Source organism: Suricata suricatta, chromosome 9 (genome assembly GCF_006229205.1).
Source record: "Suricata suricatta isolate VVHF042 chromosome 9, meerkat_22Aug2017_6uvM2_HiC, whole genome shotgun sequence".
Taxonomy (NCBI): domain Eukaryota; kingdom Metazoa; phylum Chordata; class Mammalia; order Carnivora; family Herpestidae; genus Suricata; species Suricata suricatta.
In genome coordinates this window covers 10,696,385-10,714,557 of record NC_043708.1, presented here as the reverse complement: position 1 = coordinate 10,714,557, position 18,173 = coordinate 10,696,385, and the positions used below count along the sequence as shown (strand labels likewise).

Genomic DNA, 18,173 nt, shown 5'->3' with positions numbered 1-18,173 from the left:
AATTCTGTGTCTCCCTCTCTCTCTGCCCCTCCCCCACTCATGCTCTGTCTCTCTCTTTCTCTCTTGAAAATAAATAAACATTAAAAAAATTTTTTTTAAGGTAAAGAGACAGAGGCCTGGAAAGGTCAAGTCACCTGCCCCAGGGCACCCAGCTGGTGGGCTACAGACCTCCTTGCTTCCTGTCCCCCACAGGTGCCTGGGCCCCGAGCCATTGGTGCCCTCTGTGGGGGGCTCTCTCACTCCAAGGGGCCCATCTGGGGCCTGTCACTACCGTGTCCCAGCCGCACCCCAGCAGGGCCTGGGAGGATCAAGCCGGGCTTCCCCTCTCGAGGCAGGAAGTGGTGGGAGAGGTTTAAAACAGCCCAGGAGGGGAAACAGCCCTCGGGGCAGTGAAGCAAACGCTGTGACCGTGACCGGCCGGCCCCCACCCCGCCCGCAGACGTCACCGCAGGTAGGGGGGACTGACCAGCCTCTCCCTGTCTTATTTCTACAGGCTTCTGGGACTCCTCGCTGAACCCCCAGCGAGGAGGTGGGAGCCCAGTGGAGCCGCCAAGAGACCCAGCCCCCGGAGCCCCGCCAGCCTCCAGCCTCAAGGCCAGCACCCATTCCGGAAACTGCTCCTGTGAAATCGAGCTGTCCGTCGGAAATGACCGCCTGTGGTTCGTGAATCCCATTTTCATCGAGGACTGCGGTGGCAGTGCCCTGCCTGCCGACCTGCTACCCCCTGAAAGCTGCCCCTCACGCCCCCTGCCTCCCCCCTCCAAGTGGGCCCCTCGCCGCCCGGCACCCCCTCCCCCGGCACCCCCTCTCCATCCCTCCGGCCCCCTCCGGCCTCCTCCAGCCCCTGCCCCTGCTCTGGCCTGTCCTTTGCCCGGATCTCTCCCCGTGGCTCCTCCCCTGCCTCCAGATCCCCTTCCCCCCGCACCCCCAGCGTCTACCCCCCACCCTGCACCCCATGCCCCAGGCCCCCCAGACCATCCAAGCCAGCCACCCATGACAGCCTGTGAGAGGCTTTCACGCCCCCCCACGGGCCTGGGCCCCCTCAGGGAGGAAGAGATGAAGCCAGAGGCAGCCCCTAGCCCCTTGCAGCAGACCCCTGCCCCCCCAACTCCCGTGAAAAAGAACCACCCGGCAGCTCCTCCCAGACGCCGCATCTCTGAGAAGGTCTCCCTGGAGGACCAGAGTGCAGGGAAGGCGGACAGGGGGATGGCGGCAGAGGGGGACCAGCTGGGTCTTTCCAGGGCCCCCACACTCAGCCTGCCTCCCCAGGGGACTTCAGACAGTCCTGGGGACGGGCCTCCGAGGACCGCGGAGCAAGGTCAGGAAGCAGTGGCCAAAGCCAGTGATCCGGGCAGCATGCCAGAGCCGCCAAGGAAGATCCGACAGCCCCCAGTCCCACCCCCCAGGAGGAAACGGATCTCCCGGCAGCTGGCTCCGGGCCTCCCGAGCCCCTCGGAGACCACAGAGCCCTCCCCGAAGGAGGAAGGCCCTGAGAGACCCATGCCCAGACCACCCAGAGAAGCCCAAAGCCCTGTCTCCCAAGCCCGGACTCAGAGCCCGCACGCCCCGTCCGGTGCCCGACCCCAGAGCACTCCAGAGTTCAAGGGCTCCCTGGCCTCCCTCTCGGACAGCCTGGGAGTGCCCACCTCAGCCACAGACCAGGACTCCTACTCGACCAGCAGCACGGAGGAGGAGCTGGAGCAGTTCGGCGGCTCCGGGGGGAAGAAGAAGCCCTCGGTGATCCTGGGCAAGGCGCGCCACCGCCTCAGCTTCGCCAGCTTCACCAACGTCTTCCACGCCTTCCTCTCCAACAACCGCAAGCTGTACAAGAAGGTGGTGGAGCTGGCGCAGGACAAGGCCTCGTACTTCGGGAACCTGGTGCAGGACTACAAAGTGTACAGCCTGGAGATGATGGCGCGCCAGACCTCCAGCACCGAGATGCTGCAGGAGATCCGCACCATGATGACCCAGCTCAAGAGCTACCTCCTGCAGAGCACCGAGCTCAGGGCCCTGGTGGACCCCAGCCTGCACTCCGAGGAGGAGCTAGGTCAGTCCCCGGGCAGGGGTTGGGACTAATTCCCAGGGCGGCGGGAGGGCTAATTCCAGATAATCCACCCTTTCCATGAACGCACCCCTCTGCCGTTCTGCCGTTAATTACTTCCAAGTTCTGCCCTTGGGCCAGTTAGATGGTGGGAGAACCTAGCCACAGGCGACTCTGGCAGGACCTCCCCCCGCCCGCCCAGATGCTACTGATTTTCTTAGAGAGTCGAGTCACAAGGAGCAGTTAGAGGCGAAAGAAGTACTAGCATGTGTGGCTGCTGAGGGCCAGAGAAGTCTCTGCAGGTCTCGGGGCTCTCGGAGATGCCGGCACTCCAGAGAGCATGGGCCACAGCTCTCTCTCATTTTGGGGATGGAGATGGAGGTGGAGAAAGCATGCGGCGCAGCTCCCACAGGAGCCAGAGGCTTTGGGGGTAGCTAACCGCAGGTCCCTGCCTTCGGGTCACCGCATCTCTGGCCGCGGAGGCTCTGGTGCTGTGGGGTCGTGATGCGGGCCCGGAAGGATGAGCAGGCGTGGGCTGAGGTGACCAGGGCAGCTGCGCGTCCTCCTGTGGCCCAGGCTGGAGAAGCAGAGGGGAAGAAGGAGGCAGGATGAGGAGGCCAGATGGCTGGGACCCGCACCAAACCCAGACGTGGGCCAGACCCGGGCCTGCGTGGAATGAACGCGTTATCTGGATCTCTCCTGAGACCCAACCACGAGAGCGTGGGTCCCTCCCTTCCCTCCCAGGGATAGGGCAGCTCAGGTGTGTTCTTAGATAGACGGGACTTGTGACGTCCCCTTACTAGGCAATGCCTGAGACCCTCCCCCCACCCACCCCGGGGATGGGGTAGAGCCAAAACGACTGCCCAAGAACATTTCTCTAAAGTCAACCAACACAGACACACGGTGTCAGGTGGGCATGGGTTCAGATCCTTGCCCAGCCCCCACCTAGCTGTGACCCACACCATCAGAGCCTGCGTTGGTCCATCTGCAGAGCAGGGGGTCATGGCGTGTAGGCTGCAGAGTTGTTGTGAGAGCAAAGCTTACTAAATCCCACTCCACTAGCTGATCAGGACGCCTGTTGCATATGATCGATAGATGCGGAGTGACTTCTCCAGGCAAAGGAAATGGCAGGTGCCAAGGCCCTCAGGCAGGAGCAAGCCCGGCAGGTTGGCAGAAAAGCCAGGAGGCCAGGGCAGCTGGAGCGGCATAATTGGGGGACCTAGCAAGGTGATGAGTGAGAACAGATCATGGGGGGCGGGGGGCACAGGGAAGACTTTGGCTTCTACCGTGCATGAGATGGAGCCATCAGGGAGTTCTGAGCCCGGGAATGTCACAATCCCATGTACCATGGCAGGACTGTGCTGATTGTTGTGCTCAGAATGGATGAAAAGGGGCCAGGGCAAGAGGCTACTCATATAACTTGAGCAAAAGATGACAATAGGCCAGGTCCAGGCGGTAGCCATGGAGGCGGTAAGAAGTCAGATTCTGGACTTACTGTATTCTTGAGATTAGAGTCACGTGGATTTGAGAATTCAAAGAGACACATCAAGAATAATTCAACCAGGGGCATCTGGGTGGCTCAGTTGGTTAAGCATCTGACTTCAGCTCAGGTCATGATCTAATGGTTCATGGGTTCAAGCCCCACATCGGACTCTGTGCTGACAGCTTGGAGCCTAGAGCGTGCTTCAGATTCTGTGTCCCCCCCCCCCCGCCCCCGCCCCTATCCTGCTACCATTCTCTCTCTCTCAAATAAACATTTAAAAAATTAAAAAGAAACAGAATAAGTCTACTAAATGTTTACTGGGCACCCAGGCCCTCCACGTACAACTGCACAGGTTGTGTACTGCACAACTCCCATGTAAATAGTGTCCTTTGAGGTTGTGCACTGGTAGGCAGCCCTGTGAGAGTTTAATTAGTACCAGGCCCTATGAAAAGCATTAGGATATTAAGCTTCAGTCCCAGACACTGTGCCCATGTCTTTGCAGTGTGGCTTTCTGTCCAAGGTACTACACTGTCTCATGTGTCAGAACTGCAGGGCATAACCACTGGGGCAATGCGTGTGTCCTTCCAGGGACAAGGAGATGGGGACACCGCATGCTGAGCACTAAAGCCTGGTGGCGGGATCCCGGCAGCTGGGTTCCTCACCCTCCCTCCTCTGCCTCCCTCCCCCCCCAGAAGCCATTGTGGAGTCTGCCCTGTACAAGTGTGTGTTAAAGCCGTTGAAAGAGGCCATCAACTCGTGCCTGCGTGAGATCCACAGCAAGGACGGCTCGCTGCAGCAGCTCAAGGAGAACCAGCTGGTGGTCCTGGCCACCACCACCACTGACCTGGGCGTGACCACCAGCGTGCCGGAGGTGCCCGTCATGGAGAAGATCCTGCAGAAGCTGGCCAGCATGCACAAGGCCTACTCGCCGGAAAAGAAGATCTCCATCCTGCTCAAGACCTGTAAGCTCATCTATGACTCCATGGCCCTCGGCAACCCAGGTAGGTGGGCGGCCAGAGGAGCCCGGGCTGGGGGCTCTCTCTGCGAACAGTGTTGTTGGACGGGTCTGTGACCCCTTCCCACAAAGGACTTCAGAGCCCTTAGCAGACGCCAGGGAAACCTTTCGGGGTTCAGAGCCCTGTCGGGGCAGGACTAGGCACGGCGGGATTCCCAGGCACCCCTGGGTGTTCCTGGGGATCAGGAGGGGGGCCGGGATTAGCCACCATGCTAGAGGAAGGCATGGAGGCCGGCCGCGCGGCGCGTGTGTGTTGATTAGGAGAAGGTGCTGTATTCGTGTCCTCCGGCTGCCGTAACAAGGGGCCACAAACCAGGTGGCCGAAACAGCAGACGTGGATGGTCTTGCAGTTCTGGAGGCTGGAAGTTCAAGATCGAAGGGTAGGCAGGGTCCTGCTGCCTCCAAAGGCTCTAGAGAAGAGTGTGTTCCAGCTTCTGGGAGTTTCTGGGAGTTCTTGGGGTGTGGCAACACACTCCAGTCTTCACGCGATGTTCTCCGTGTGGGTGTGTATGTGCACGCACGCACGCGCACAAACTTCCCCATTTTGCAAGGGCATCAGTCACATTGGATTAGGGGGCTTGCCTACTCCGGTATGACCTCATCTTAACTGATGACATCTGGCAACAGCCCTGTTTCCAAATAAGGTCACACTCCTAGATGCTGAGGGTTAGGGCTTCAATGTATGCATGTCGGAGGGTCTCGGTTCACCCCACAGTAGCCATCCCGAGCTGTCAGCACTTGTTTTGGCTCACGAGGAGGTTTGGCAGCTACGCTGATCTGGCCAGGCCTGCCTCAGCTTATCTGGGCCGGCTCACTGGTCTGTGGTCGGAGGCCGGTGTTTGGAGGCTGGGCTGGGGGTGCCTCGCTCAGATGTTGGGTGGTTGAGTGGCTGTTGACTGGTCTGGAATGCAAGTTCCTGGGCCGCATGCTTCTCTTTCTCCAGCAGCTGAACTTGGGCCTGTACCTGTGACTATCATTGGGTCCAAGAGAGCATTTCATTGACTTACTTAGTCAGAAGATCAGCTCAGATTCCAAGGGGCAAGGAACTAAAGTCACCTGATAGGAAGAAATGCAAAGTAACATTGCAAGGGGTACAGATGTAGGGAAGGGAATCACTGGGGCCATTGACAGTCAGTTGCCCACAGCGCTCCCATAGGCAGACAAGAAGAGGCATTATTGCACCATGATGCACACCTTAGTGAACAGAGTGATGGCTGGATTGGATCCCCCCATCACCTCTTCAGGTGGCTGCCCTTGTGCAGTGAGCACCCTGTGTGACTGTACATGACAGCCACAGTAATGGAGAGCAGAAGGATTGCTTCCTTTGTGGCCACGCAGACTTGGGGTTAAATTCCCAATCTGTCACTTACTCTCTTTGTGACCTTGAGGGATTAACTTCACCCCATAAAGCTCAGTTTCCTCACCCAAGGAAGCTGTTTCACAAAGGGGAAACTCAGACTCCTAATGGTTCAAAAGCCATACTCAGTCACTTGTGAATATTAGAAGCAACATATAAAATGTCCTATAAGTGACATGTAAAGTGTCAACCTCAATGCGCAGGTCCTAGCAGCCCCAATAAACGGTGGCTGAGGAGAGGGATTCTCTCCATCTGCCTTGGAGAAGGGCGGACCCATTTAGCCATAGACCAGCAAAAAGCAACTGAGGGATGGTGCAAGGGCCCCTTCCCCTAGGAAAGCTCCCTCCTAGGCCTGGTGCTGGCCACCATTCTAGGTTGGAGTTACTCTTCTGGGTTAGACTGATTTGTGTCCAACCACCGTCATTAGAATGAACGTCATTCTGTCTGAGCAGATACCATGTTTAGTTAGAGCCGCACATTCCCCATTTAGCATAAGGTTCGAGATGTGATTGGAAGAGAGACCCTGGTAGAGGAGACAGGCTGGTGAAGTGGAGGTTTTCTTATTGTGAGGCTGATGTCAGCCTGAAGGAGCCTGGGCTGCCAGCAGCCTCAGAGCGAGAACAGGTAGCCTGGCCCGGGACCCCAGAGGGGTGTGGAGGGGAAAGATCCAGGTTTCCTTCCCAGCTATGACTGTATCCTGGCCTCGTAGGTGCTTGGAGCCTTCATTCCCCCTACATTAAATGGGCACAGCCACACCCACCTCACGGGGCCATTGCAAGATGCAAAGGAGTCTGCAAAGGTGCGTCTGGCCCGGCGCCTGGCACTTAATCAGGACAGTTAACCTTCCCCGTCTCAACTCCTCATTTGGGGAATCATTTCTCCCAGGGGCCGCGCCGAGGCTCGGGGTAAAGTCAGAGCCAAGGGCTCTGCAGACCCTGGGATGCTATCGGGGAGACAGTCAGGGGCCTCAGTAAGTCCTAGTTTACTCAGAGGCCCTGCAGTTCTTTTAAACACCCTGTCTCTTGGCAGGGACTTCAAACACCGTGATTTTTGCTGATGGTGAATTTACTTACTAAAAACTTAGCAGAGACCAGGCAAGGGGGAGGAAGGAATAACAAATTCTGAGGGAGAAGGAAAGGAAAGAAAGGCAGTCTCTGGGAGGGGATGTGCCCAGAGGAGGCACAGGAAAGAACAGAGATGAATGAGTGCGCTCCTAGCTTCCCTGTCCTCGTGGGAGGGGGCTGACTCTCTGCTGACTCAGAAGCCAGCCCCAGGCAGGGAAACTCTAAGCGCAGAAATCCAGGCCAAGGCCAGGGCTCCGTGGGAGGGTTCCCTGCTGGGAACACAAGGGTTTCTCATCCGGAACAGTGTGTACCTCTCCCACTGCTGGGGGAGCACTGGACTGTGAGCGCACGGGCTTCCAATCTCACCTTGGCCATTAGCAGGCAGGGGCTGTCCCCCTCCGAGCCCCAGCTTCTTCACCTGGGATGGCGCAGCTTCTGCCAAGAAAAGCAAGGGCTTTGGACTCATTCATAGACCTGGGTTTGAACTGTAGCTTCAGTGCCGTGGCCTTGGACATGACTCTCATGGGGCCTCTGCATGTGTATAAAATGGGGATGACAAGACCTGCTAGACAGCGTGCCATGCAGGAGAGGGGAGAACACCTGGAAAACAGCTGGGTGCTTTCCGTCCAGGAGGTGCTAATCCCCGAGGCACTCATCGCCTAGAACCTTGGTTTTCTCACTCATAAAATGGGTCTGGGAATGCCTCTCAGGGCTGTTTCGTGGATCAGACGCAGCCAAATACGTGTGTGAGTGTCTAACATGTTAGGATTCGGGAATGGCATCCTCCTGATCCCCCAGTGGTCTCCATGCTGGGTTCCAGGAGGTACCCCAGGGGCCACCAAAGGGACACAACACAGGCTGGGCCACAACCTTGCTTGTCCCTGGTTTACGCATGGAGTTCCCCGTGGGATGTTGCCTGAAATAACCAGCTCTGCTGCTAGACATTCTAGCTTTTAAAGCCTCCATTTGGAAATAAGTGCAAACGTCACAACGTTTATGAATAGAAACACTGCACTAAAATAAGATCATCCAGGGGTGCCTGGGTGGTTCAGTTGGTTAAGCAAGCATCTGACTTCGGCTCAGGTCGTGATCTCCCGGTTCGTGGGTTCGAGTCCTGTGTTGGGCTCTGTGCTGACAGCTCAGAGCCTGGAGCCTGCTTCAGATTCTGTGTCTCCTTCTCTCTACCCCTCCACCACTCACTGTCTCTCCCTCTGCCACTCTCCCTAGTTCACGTGTGCTGGCTCTCTCTCTCTCTCTCTCTCTCTCTCTCTCTCTCAAAAATGAACAAACATTAAAAAATATTTAAAATAAGAACATCCAGGGGCACCTGGGTGATTCAGTTGGTTAAGTGTTCGACTTTGGCTCAAGTCGTGATCTCGCGGTTCGTGGGTTTGAGCCCCACGCTGGGCTCTGTGCTGACAGCTCAGAGCCTGGAGCCTACTTCAGGTTCTGTGTTCCCCCCATCCCCATCCCTCCCTTGCTTGTGCTCTGACTCTTTCTCTTGTCCTCTCTCTCTCTCTCTCTCTCTCTCTCTCTCAAAAATAGACATTAAAAAGCATGTTTTAAATAGGAACATCCACATACCCTTTGTAGATTGTTAACATCTTGTTTCGTTTGCTCGATCACTTACACACTCTCTCTATGCACACATAATGTGTTTCTGGAATCATCTGAGGCTAAGTTACTTACATCTTGGCCCTTTACCTCTAGATACTTTTCTAAGAACAGGGACATTCCTTGCAACCACAGTGAAGTTCTCCACTTTGTAAATTCACGCTGATACAATATTTTTACCGAGGCACCATGTGTATCCCAGCTTGCCGCTGGAGCTCATAAGGCCCTTGCTAGCCTGCCCTCCTCCCGTTCGGGACCCGGTCAAGGGCCAGCTATCACAATTAGCTGTCATGTGCCTTTTACCACCTTTAACCTGGAACATTTCCTCAGCCTTTCTTTGTTTTTTTTTTTTTTAATCACATTGATATTTGGCAGGAATACAGGTTTCCCTCCTCACCCCCCACCGTTGGTTCTTCTTGATGAAAGTTCCTCATTTTGTGTTTGTCAGATGTTTCCTCATGATTAGATCGAGGTTACGCACCTTCGGCCAGATCGAGACTGACTCTTAAATTCTCTTTTGACTTTGACACGCGGCGATCTTAGGACCTGGCCCCCAACCCCAGACGGTCAGCTCACACGTCCCTTCTGCCGGGTGCCACTCAAAAGTGTGGTCCCCAGACCAGCAGCCCTATGTGGGGGCTACGGGCGACCCCGTGGAAAGGCACATTCCAGCTTGGGTCCCGCCTGCCTCTCCCCCTGACCCACTCAATGCCGAAAACAGCCCTGCACTCCCACGCCCTCCCCCACCGGCCCCCTCACCTCCAGGAAGGATGTGCTCTGCCTGTCTGCCCCTGAGCCATTGCCTGACAGTGGTAGTTGCAGCCTGTGGTGTCCCTGTGGCCTGGCCGCTGGCAAAGCCCACCCGGAGCACAAAGAGAAGGGCCGAACTCGGAGGCGCCTGCGTCAACCAGCAGGCTGTCTTTCCCAGAAGGGGATTGTTCTTTATGCCCAGGGCACAAAAGGACCAGGATTTGAAGCCAGCATTTCCTCACTCCCAAGCCTGTGCTTTTGTGACCATAGCCGGCCACCAGCCTAGGGACAGAGCCCAAGGATGCTGAATCCCCGTCTGTGCCTCTGGCACAGGAGCAAGGTCAGGGACCTGTGTCGGGCAGAGCGGGTGCTCACAGAGACGCAGGGCTGTGAGTAAGCCTCCATCCTGCAGCCTGGAGCAGACTGGGCTGCCCGTGGGCTCCAGGAGGCTCGGGGAGAGAGAGCAGCTAGGACTTCTAGGATCGTTTGTCCTATTGCTTTCACAGACAAGCCCTTCCTACCTTCCCAAAGTCTAAGCACCTTCTCTCTGTCTGAGAACAGGGTTGGCCCTGCCACTGGGGAGAAATAGATTCAAGCCCAAGAGCCCCACCCCTAAATGAAGAGGGGGGAAGGAAGGAGTGTGGCATGTATGCCTGTGGGACTCTTCCTAAATGAACATGAAGAACCTTCTTTTGATGAAGAGCAGGGGGAGGGAGGGCAGTGAAGGCCAGTAAGCTGCCTTTTTTCTGTGCCTTCAGCAGTCCGGGATCGAGCCTGGCTCCTGACCCTGGGGAGGGGGGCCAGCAGCCAGTTGTTCGGATGTAGGAGCCGAGGGCGGGTGGTCTCAGGCTCCTGGAGCCCCTCCAGCCCCTCACCATTCACCTCCCCACTTGCAGACCCCACAGAGGCAACCGGTTCAGGTCGGGGGCAGACACCGGGGAGCCTGGGACATTGACCGAAGATCAGGGGGGACAGAGAGGAAGGTCAGGCTGTTGGGGGTTTATTTACAACTGTGTTTAAAAGAACAAATCCCATCTGATTCCTGACACAGGAGTCACTAATGTTTGTCGAGGCATGGACACGATCGTGGCCCCCCACTTGAGAGTCGAGGAAACCGAGGCTCAGCGAGGCTGGGCGGCGCACCCTCAGCATCAGCCCCGAGCCAGCAAGTGAGGCCAGGTCCCACGCTGAACCGTGCGCTGTCCTCCCTCTGGGCTATCCTGGGGTCAGCGAGGACCTCAGAGACGTCAGGGCCAAGGCAGAGGCGACCATGCGCCTCTTCCAGCCAGGCTGGGACTCTGGGCTGTCGGCCCCATGCCCGTGGCCTGTGTGGCTGGACCGGCCCGTGGGCTGAGCTCTGGGAGAGGAAGCTGGTGAGGAACCTGCAGTAATTTCCTCAGGGATGCGGTGTTGCTCAAAGGAGAACTGAGGCTTAAGCTGGTCTGCAGAAAGCCTGATGACCCAACCGGGGGAGCTTTGGAGAAGGTTCAGTGGGCAGAGGGCTGGCTTCTGTTCCACGTCAGCCGCAGACTGGGGGGGGGGGGGGGGGGACCTCCACCCTGTCTTCCCTCCTCCCCGGGCTCCAGCTCCTTCTACTGCGCAGCTGGGAGTTCAGACCAGAGCAGTGGTTTTCAAACTGGTGGCAGAGAGTTCTCTGGAGACTGCAGACAGGGCTGAGGCCATTTGCAGGGGACAGTGGAGGGACAGGAGAATGGGCCCTGCGGCCCCCACTGTGAATCAACCAGAGAAGCCAAGTTCTGCATAAAATACCCCTTCATGAAAGGCTTCCCGGGGCGACTGGGTGGCTCAGTTAAGCGGCAGACTCTTGATATTTGGCTCAGATCACGATCTCATGGTTCACGGGCTCCAGGCCTGAGTCAGGCTCCCCCTCTTGCTGCCCCTCCTCGGCGCACACGTGCTCTCAAAAATAAATAAACATTAAAAAAAAATGAAAGTCTTCTGCTACAAAAGTAAACTGGAAACCGTATTTGTATCAGGTACATTCATTCATTCAAGAGTGACTCTATGGATGTTAACCGGAAAACCCGGTCCCGGTGTCTAGGATGGTCACAGTTCAAGTGGGAAGATGGATCATTAAACAAGTGACAGTCATACCGTGTGGCAAATGATGTCCACTCATTCCTGTAGCAGGCGTGTTTACTGAGGACCCAGTGCAGGTCCGGCCCAGTGGAAACACTGGATGTGAACAGCGGCGGGGACAGAGCCCTGTCCTCACAGAGCATTCATTCTAGAGAGGAGAGGCGGGACCTCAGCGCGGAATCGGAAGTACACACTGTGTCACCAGAGGCTGAAACGCGCCAGCTGGCTGAACCGGGCAGGGTGACAGGTCTGGGGAATGCCAGAGGCGTTTGCCCTTTTGCATGAGGTGGTCAGGGGAGGCCTCTGAGTCAACGTGCCGGATCCGTTTTTCCACTCTGCAGGGTCAGGGCGGGGGAGACCTGGCCTAAGGGCATTCACCCAGTTGGTGGGGCGTGGGGGTCTTCAGTTAATACTTCCTGGAGGGAGGAAGCGGCTTTCGGCGGGAATCACGGTGGAGGGTAAGAGCCAAAGCGCATCACAGTCCTGTGCCGTGTCTGCCCCAGGACTGTTGCACCAGTCACTGCTCTCAGTAAGAGCCCGGTTGACAAATTTGGAGAGGCCATTATAGGCTGAGGCACCCTTGCTCTGTCTAGATCAGGAGCCTGCAAACTAGGGCCCGCAGGCAACTCTGGCTCCCGACTTGATTTTGTAAATAAACTCATCGAAACTGCCCCATCCATTCATTTTCAGTGTCTGCGGCTGCTTTTGTTACAACTGCTGAATGAGCAGTTGGGATCGAGACCGCATAGCCCTCGAAACTAAAAATAACTCCTACCTGGCGCCTTTACAGAAAGATGTGCCGACTCCTCTTTTAGATAATTCTTCCCAGAGGACGAAACCTAATTTTTAACCAGCCATCCGCTGGCCGCTCGCAACAACTCTGCGTGACGGTCTGAGTGAGGTTGTTGTTGTTGTTGTTTTTTAATGTTGATTTATTTTTGAGAGAGAGACAGAGTGTGAGCAGGGGTGGAGGAAGGGCAGAGAGAGAGGGCTCCAGGCTCCGAGCTGTTAGCATAGAGCCCGAGGCAGGGCTCGAACTCACAAACTGGGAGATCATGACCTGAGCCGAAGTCGGACACTCAATCAGCTGAGCTCCCCAGGTGTCCCCCCAAGTCTGAGTGAGTTTTATCAGCAGCCCCAGTTTTCACAAGAGAAAGCTGAGGCTCAGAGTGAGCGGCCCCAGATCCCACAGTGAAGCGGCCGCGTCGGGGGTCTCCGAATGCAGTGCTCCTCATAGCCTGTGTGAGGTGAGCACATCCCAGCTCCTTTTTACCAGAACTCTCTGGAAACCTGCCCGCCGGTGAGATAGGCACAAGGCACCAGGCCAGCTGTATAAAGTGTGGCTGCCCCCCAACCCCGCCTACCATCCATACCTACAGATGGAAAACAGATGTGGCTTTGGCACAAAAAGAAAGCAGAAATCACCAGGCAGTGCAGGCTGTGGCCCGGGAGGCACAGCCTGATGTCGTGGTCTCTGACCCGTGCGAGCCAGATGATCTGATCACGGGAGAGTTACCTGGGGACTGTGCCTGGGCGTCCCAGCGCTGCTGTCTGAGGCCCCCTGTGCACAGGCTGAGTACGTGCCGTGGGCTCCCAGCTTCACGGGAAGGAGCACACAGCCCTAACTAGCCCTGGAGTATCAGGGAAGAGCCGGGGCATTGAAACGCTTCTGTTCCTCCGCAGGACGCTGGCCGGTCAGAGCGCCTGAGTGTGCGGTCCCACCTCATCAGGGGAGGGAGGCCGGATTCTGGTCATAGATCCATCACTGACCGACTGCGGGGCTTTGAGCAAATTTCTCTTCTCTCTGCACCTTGGCCTCCTCGCAGTGAGATTGGGCTTGATGAATCCAGGGCCACTGGTGTCCTGAGTCCGCTGGCCATGCCGTGAGAGCTGATCACGTGCCTCCCCGCCCCACCCCCAAAGTTCACATTGGTAGCTCCAAGTGGGCCCTTGTGGAAATATTTATACCACCGAAATCGGCAAACCCTGCAAATCGGAGTTTATCTTTCCCCTCGGAGAGGCAGTTGGTGGCCATTTACCAGCACACCCCTGTCTCAGACCCACAGTGGATCCCGGTATCCGTGACCATGGCCCCAGCCCTGGACAGCACAGAGCGGAGGCCGGTGAGAATGCACGTGTGGCTCCGTTCAGTCCATTGTCCACTTCCCACATCCTGAGTCCTGTGCTGAGGACTGGACGGGCAGTGGTGGGGCAGAGGCTCAGAAAGGTGCAGAGACTTTCCCAAGCTCACCCAGCCTCCATCCATGCCCTTGGGGAGCTCCAAGTCCAAGGAAAAGGGCAGGCTCTGAAGCAGTTGAGGTGTGTGGGGGCTGGAGCAGGACGTGTCCCGCTGTGGAGGATGTGGGAGAGGACAAGGAAGGAGAAGTTTGTTCAGGGAGCTAGGGAAGGTGTCCCCACAGAGGGAACCGGTATGCAAAGGCATGAGGAATGGAGTCCAGGGAATGGCCCACGATTCAGCACAGAGGAACGTTGTGTGGGGAGGTGAGGAAGGCAGCATGTCGTTCTGAGTTGGAAGTTGGAAAGTAGAGTGTGGAATAAGAACCAGTGGCTGGGGGCAGTCTAGGAAGGCTTCATGGAGGAGGCGGACCTCGAAGAAAGAATGTTGAAGTAGCAGAGACATGGGATAGTGAGTAGGCAAAAGTTGGATTCAAGCCCCGGTTCACCACAGCCCAGCCATGCAACCTGAGGCAAGTGGCTTAACCCCACTGGGGCTCACTCTCCTCATCTATAAAGTGGGCACAGTGGCTCTAACCCACCTCACAGAGCTGTTTTAGGAGTCCATTGATGTAATATTGGTAAAATATGCTTTGCTTTTGGAACGGCCCACGAACGCCGGTGCTGTGTGGAGGGGGCAAGGCGAGGACAAGCCATGCCAGAGACGTGACTGCGGCAAATGCCAAGGGGCCAGGATGCAGGCGACTCGTTCTAGTCTAGTCTTGTCAACTGGACAGTGTGGCTGGAAGAGCGTCATGGTGTTGGACAGGTGTTTATGGGCCCAGTTGTGGGGAGCCTTGAACGTCAGGGCAAGAGATCCAGACTTGATTCTCAAAGCAGGGGGGGAGCCATTGATGGTTCTTGAGAAGAGAAATAGCATGATCAGAGCTGTGCTCGCAGGACATGAGTTAGTGGACAGAGTGGATCGGGGACAGAGACCCTGCCGGGAGGAGCAGGGCTGGAAAAAGCAAAGGGTGAATGCAGGGAGCAGTCAGAAGGAGGATCCATCTGGGGCTCTGGCTTGCCTGGCCACAGGGAACAGAGAGCCCTGGAGGAAGAGGCCTTGCACCCCGGGATGGGGACAGGGCGCTGGGCTCCCTGACAGAAACGGGAAGGTCGGCAGCCAGGGCTGGTTTCCAGGAAATGAGGAAACACTTTGTCAGGCCCCTGGTAAGGGGGAAGGACTCGTGGGGGGCTCTGCAGAGGAGACTGGGAGGCTTGGGGAGGGGGCAGGGCTCCGGAGTCATTCACTCTCCCAGCCCCCCTCCCTGCTCACCTCTGCTGTGCCCTGCTCCGTGTCCTGCTGAAGCAGAGAGGGGACGTTCACGGGTAGCTGGAGGGACAGTTGTGAGATCACGGGAGCCCCTGCAGTGAGGTGGCCAAACAGAACGCCGGGGAACCGAGGAGGTGCGCCCCGAAGCACAGGCCATCCCCCCAGGGCCGGAGCCACAGTCCCAAGGGCCTCGAAGTCCTACCCCTCGGGCCAGAGCTTCTTGCTGAAAGTCACTGTCCCGAGAAGCAGAGCTTCTGGCCCTGAGTTTTAACTCAGGTGTTTGGGGCCAAGTGAATCTTTGTGACAGAGGGCTGTCCTGGTACCAGCAGCAACCCCACTCTGGGGTGACGACCCAGGACTCCGGACACTGCCAAGTGGCCCCTAAAGGGCACAACCGCCCTAATTGAGAACCACTGCTCTAGAGCAAACTCGCCTGCGGGCCTGTACCCGTGGTGCATTATTAACACGACCCCGACAGAAATCCACTGCTCTGGGAGACACAGTAAAAACTCAGTCAGCTCGGGGCGCCTGGCGGCTCAGTCGGCTAAGCGTCCATCTTCAGCTCAGGTCATGATCGCCGGATTCGTGAGTTCGAGCCCCGCGTCGGGCCCTGTGCTGACAGCTAGCTCAGAGCCTGGAGCCTGCTTTGGATTCTGTGTCTCCCTCTCTCTCCGACCATCCCCTGCTCACACTGTCTCTCTCTGTCTCTCAAAAATAAATAAAACATTTTTTTTAATCTTTTAAAAAAAAAAGAAAAGGGGGCTTTCAAGCTTCTTTCAAAAAACAAAAAAATTCAATCAGCTCTAAGCCGGCGCGTGCATTATAGGCGCATCCCGAAAGGCACAGGACTGTTTCACATCAGTTCCTAACTCGTAACTCAAGCAAGAAAGAATCTCCTATAAGCCAGGATTCTGATGATTAAATTATCCACATGAAAACCATCTCCCGGCACAAAATCTCTCCCCAGGAACTCTTTGGTTGTATCTCGCGCTTATAACCGTTTAGGGAAGAGCTTTCTCCAAAACGGACTAATTCTGTGCAGGGAAGGGACACGAGCTTTGAAACAAATAACGGGAGAGCCTCAGAAGACGGAGCCGCAGGGGGACCTGGGGGCTCAGCCAGTTAAGTGCCTTGACTTCAGGTCAGATCATGATCTCCTGGTTCAAGGGTTCAAACCCCCATGGGCTGTGCTCTGGATTCTCCCTCTAATCCCTCTCCTCCCTCAAAATAAATAAATAAACATTACACACACACACACACACACACACACACACACACACACACACACACACACACACACACACACCAGGGCCGCTGGTGTGACTCCACACCTCTCCCCTGTCCTCAGTGACCTGGCTCCTCCCCTCTTGTCTCTTCCTCACCCTCAGGGCTTTTTCCTCTGAATGTCAGTCTCTCCTTCAGTAACTTTCTCAGGGGAACACGCACGACTATCTATGAAATCCGATTTCCTCTCCTGGAAGCCCTCAGCCTCAGACACATCTTGAGGCAATGAAACAAAATCACCAACTGAAACTTAGCCCTGATATTTGCCCAAGGAACTTTCCCGACACATCCTCCAGATGAAGCCACATGTGAAATTCTCACGTTAGCTCTAAGCATTCGAAAACTAACTTGACTCCCCCCAAGAAACTGGTGTAAATTTTCTTCCCGTGGACAGTAAGAATGGTGTAACTGATTGTGTCTTCCTTTCACCTTGGCCACCAGGAAACTCAAAGTCAAACTTTGGCACAAAAGGAGCGATTGTATGGGTCTTGGCTTATTTGTGTTTTGTTTTTTTGTTGTTTTTTTGTTTTTGCTGTGGCAGCAACTTCTCTTGTCATCTATATTTTCCTGATTTTACATTTTTATTTCGATTTTACCTTTTGATCATGCATTTCCCGACGCTCACCCAAATCCTTTGTAAGACATGCCAAGTAGAAACACATCTTCTGAAAGAAGTGAAATTGTTTAGCATGTATTTAGACTGGTGATTCATCTCCCTCAAGACGCCAAGGGCAGCAGTCACGGCATGGATCTTTCTGGGGCCACACCTAGGCCTGGTAACTTCCAGCTGAGTCTGGAGACCTTTGTCCGACCCTAGGCCTCCTTTAGTTAGAGGAAGTGAGAAGGTGGGCTGGGGACCCCTCACGGCCATTCCCCACCAGGCAAAGCAGCTCAGCCAAGCTTTCCTTTTCCCCAGAAGTATGCCCATGTGCCAACTGAGGGACTCCAGGGGACTCTGTCCTTGTAGGAATTGTTCCCCTACACATCCTGCCTGTGACTTGAGTTGGCCAACAGTCAATCACCAAAGCCAGCCTGGAGCCAAACAGGGAAGGCATCTCTAGGCCCACAATCCACCCTGCCTCTTCCCCGAGTCCAAACCATGAAAACATCTCCCACAAAAGCAGAAGTGACGGGCTATTCCTTTCAGAGGTATTTACGTGTTAAAAGAACGCCCCATAGGAAAGGGCCCTGCTTACCCCAGTAGAGTGGAGGCTGAACGGTGGAATCTCTGACGCTTAGTACTGATGGAGGGAGGCTTTCTGTTTTGTGTGGGTGGAGAGGGGCGATGTGGTTAAAAGGGACTGGGAACCTTCCCAAGCACATCACTGTTGGACAGCTGCTTCTGGGTGGCTCCCTGAATAAGTGTGATATGAACTTGACTGTCAAATAAGCAGCAAGGGTGGGAGGCACCTGGCCGGCTCAGTCGGTGGAGCGTGCAACTCATTCTCAGAGTTGTGAGTTCAAGCCCCATGGTGGGCGTGGAGATTATATAAAGATAAAACCTTAAAAAAAAAAAAAAGCAGCAAGGAGCATTGAGGGGGGAGAGCTGGGGAGGAGGGAGGGGTTGGGACTTGCCCACTCCAGTGGGGGGGGGGTGCCTCTCTCAGTTCCTTCTTCCTAAACCTGGACCGTGTCTCAGACCTCCCTGATGGGATCCCAGATCGCCCCCGTCCTGAGCCATGAGAAAGCTGCCAGGTTCCTCTTCCAGGGGAGACCGCCCCACCCAGCGAACCGCAGTCCCCTTCCCCAGGCGGAGAACCGCTCACAAGGAGAACCCTGCACTCACCACCTCCTGCATCCTTTCTCCTCCCAGGGAAGCCCTACGGTGCAGACGACTTCCTACCCGTGCTCATGTACGTCCTAGCCCGCAGCAACCTCACAGAGATGCTCCTGGACGTGGAGTACATGATGGAGCTCATGGACCCGGCCCTGCAGCTGGGCGAGGGTGAGTCACCGC

At 56.1% G+C, this 18,173-nt stretch overlaps 1 protein-coding gene across 1 annotated transcript in view; it reads left to right on the top strand.

The window, feature by feature from the left end:
* The window catches only part of RIN3 (Ras and Rab interactor 3), a 120,191-nt gene that overhangs the window by 92,003 nt on the left and 10,015 nt on the right, over positions 1 to 18,173 (top strand). Inside the window, exons 6-8 of the mRNA XM_029952417.1 lie at positions 494 to 2,047; positions 4,217 to 4,525; positions 18,030 to 18,161. Coding sequence (XP_029808277.1) covers positions 494 to 2,047; positions 4,217 to 4,525; positions 18,030 to 18,161 — 1,995 coding nt within the window. The remainder of the gene's footprint in view (positions 1 to 493; positions 2,048 to 4,216; positions 4,526 to 18,029; positions 18,162 to 18,173) is intronic.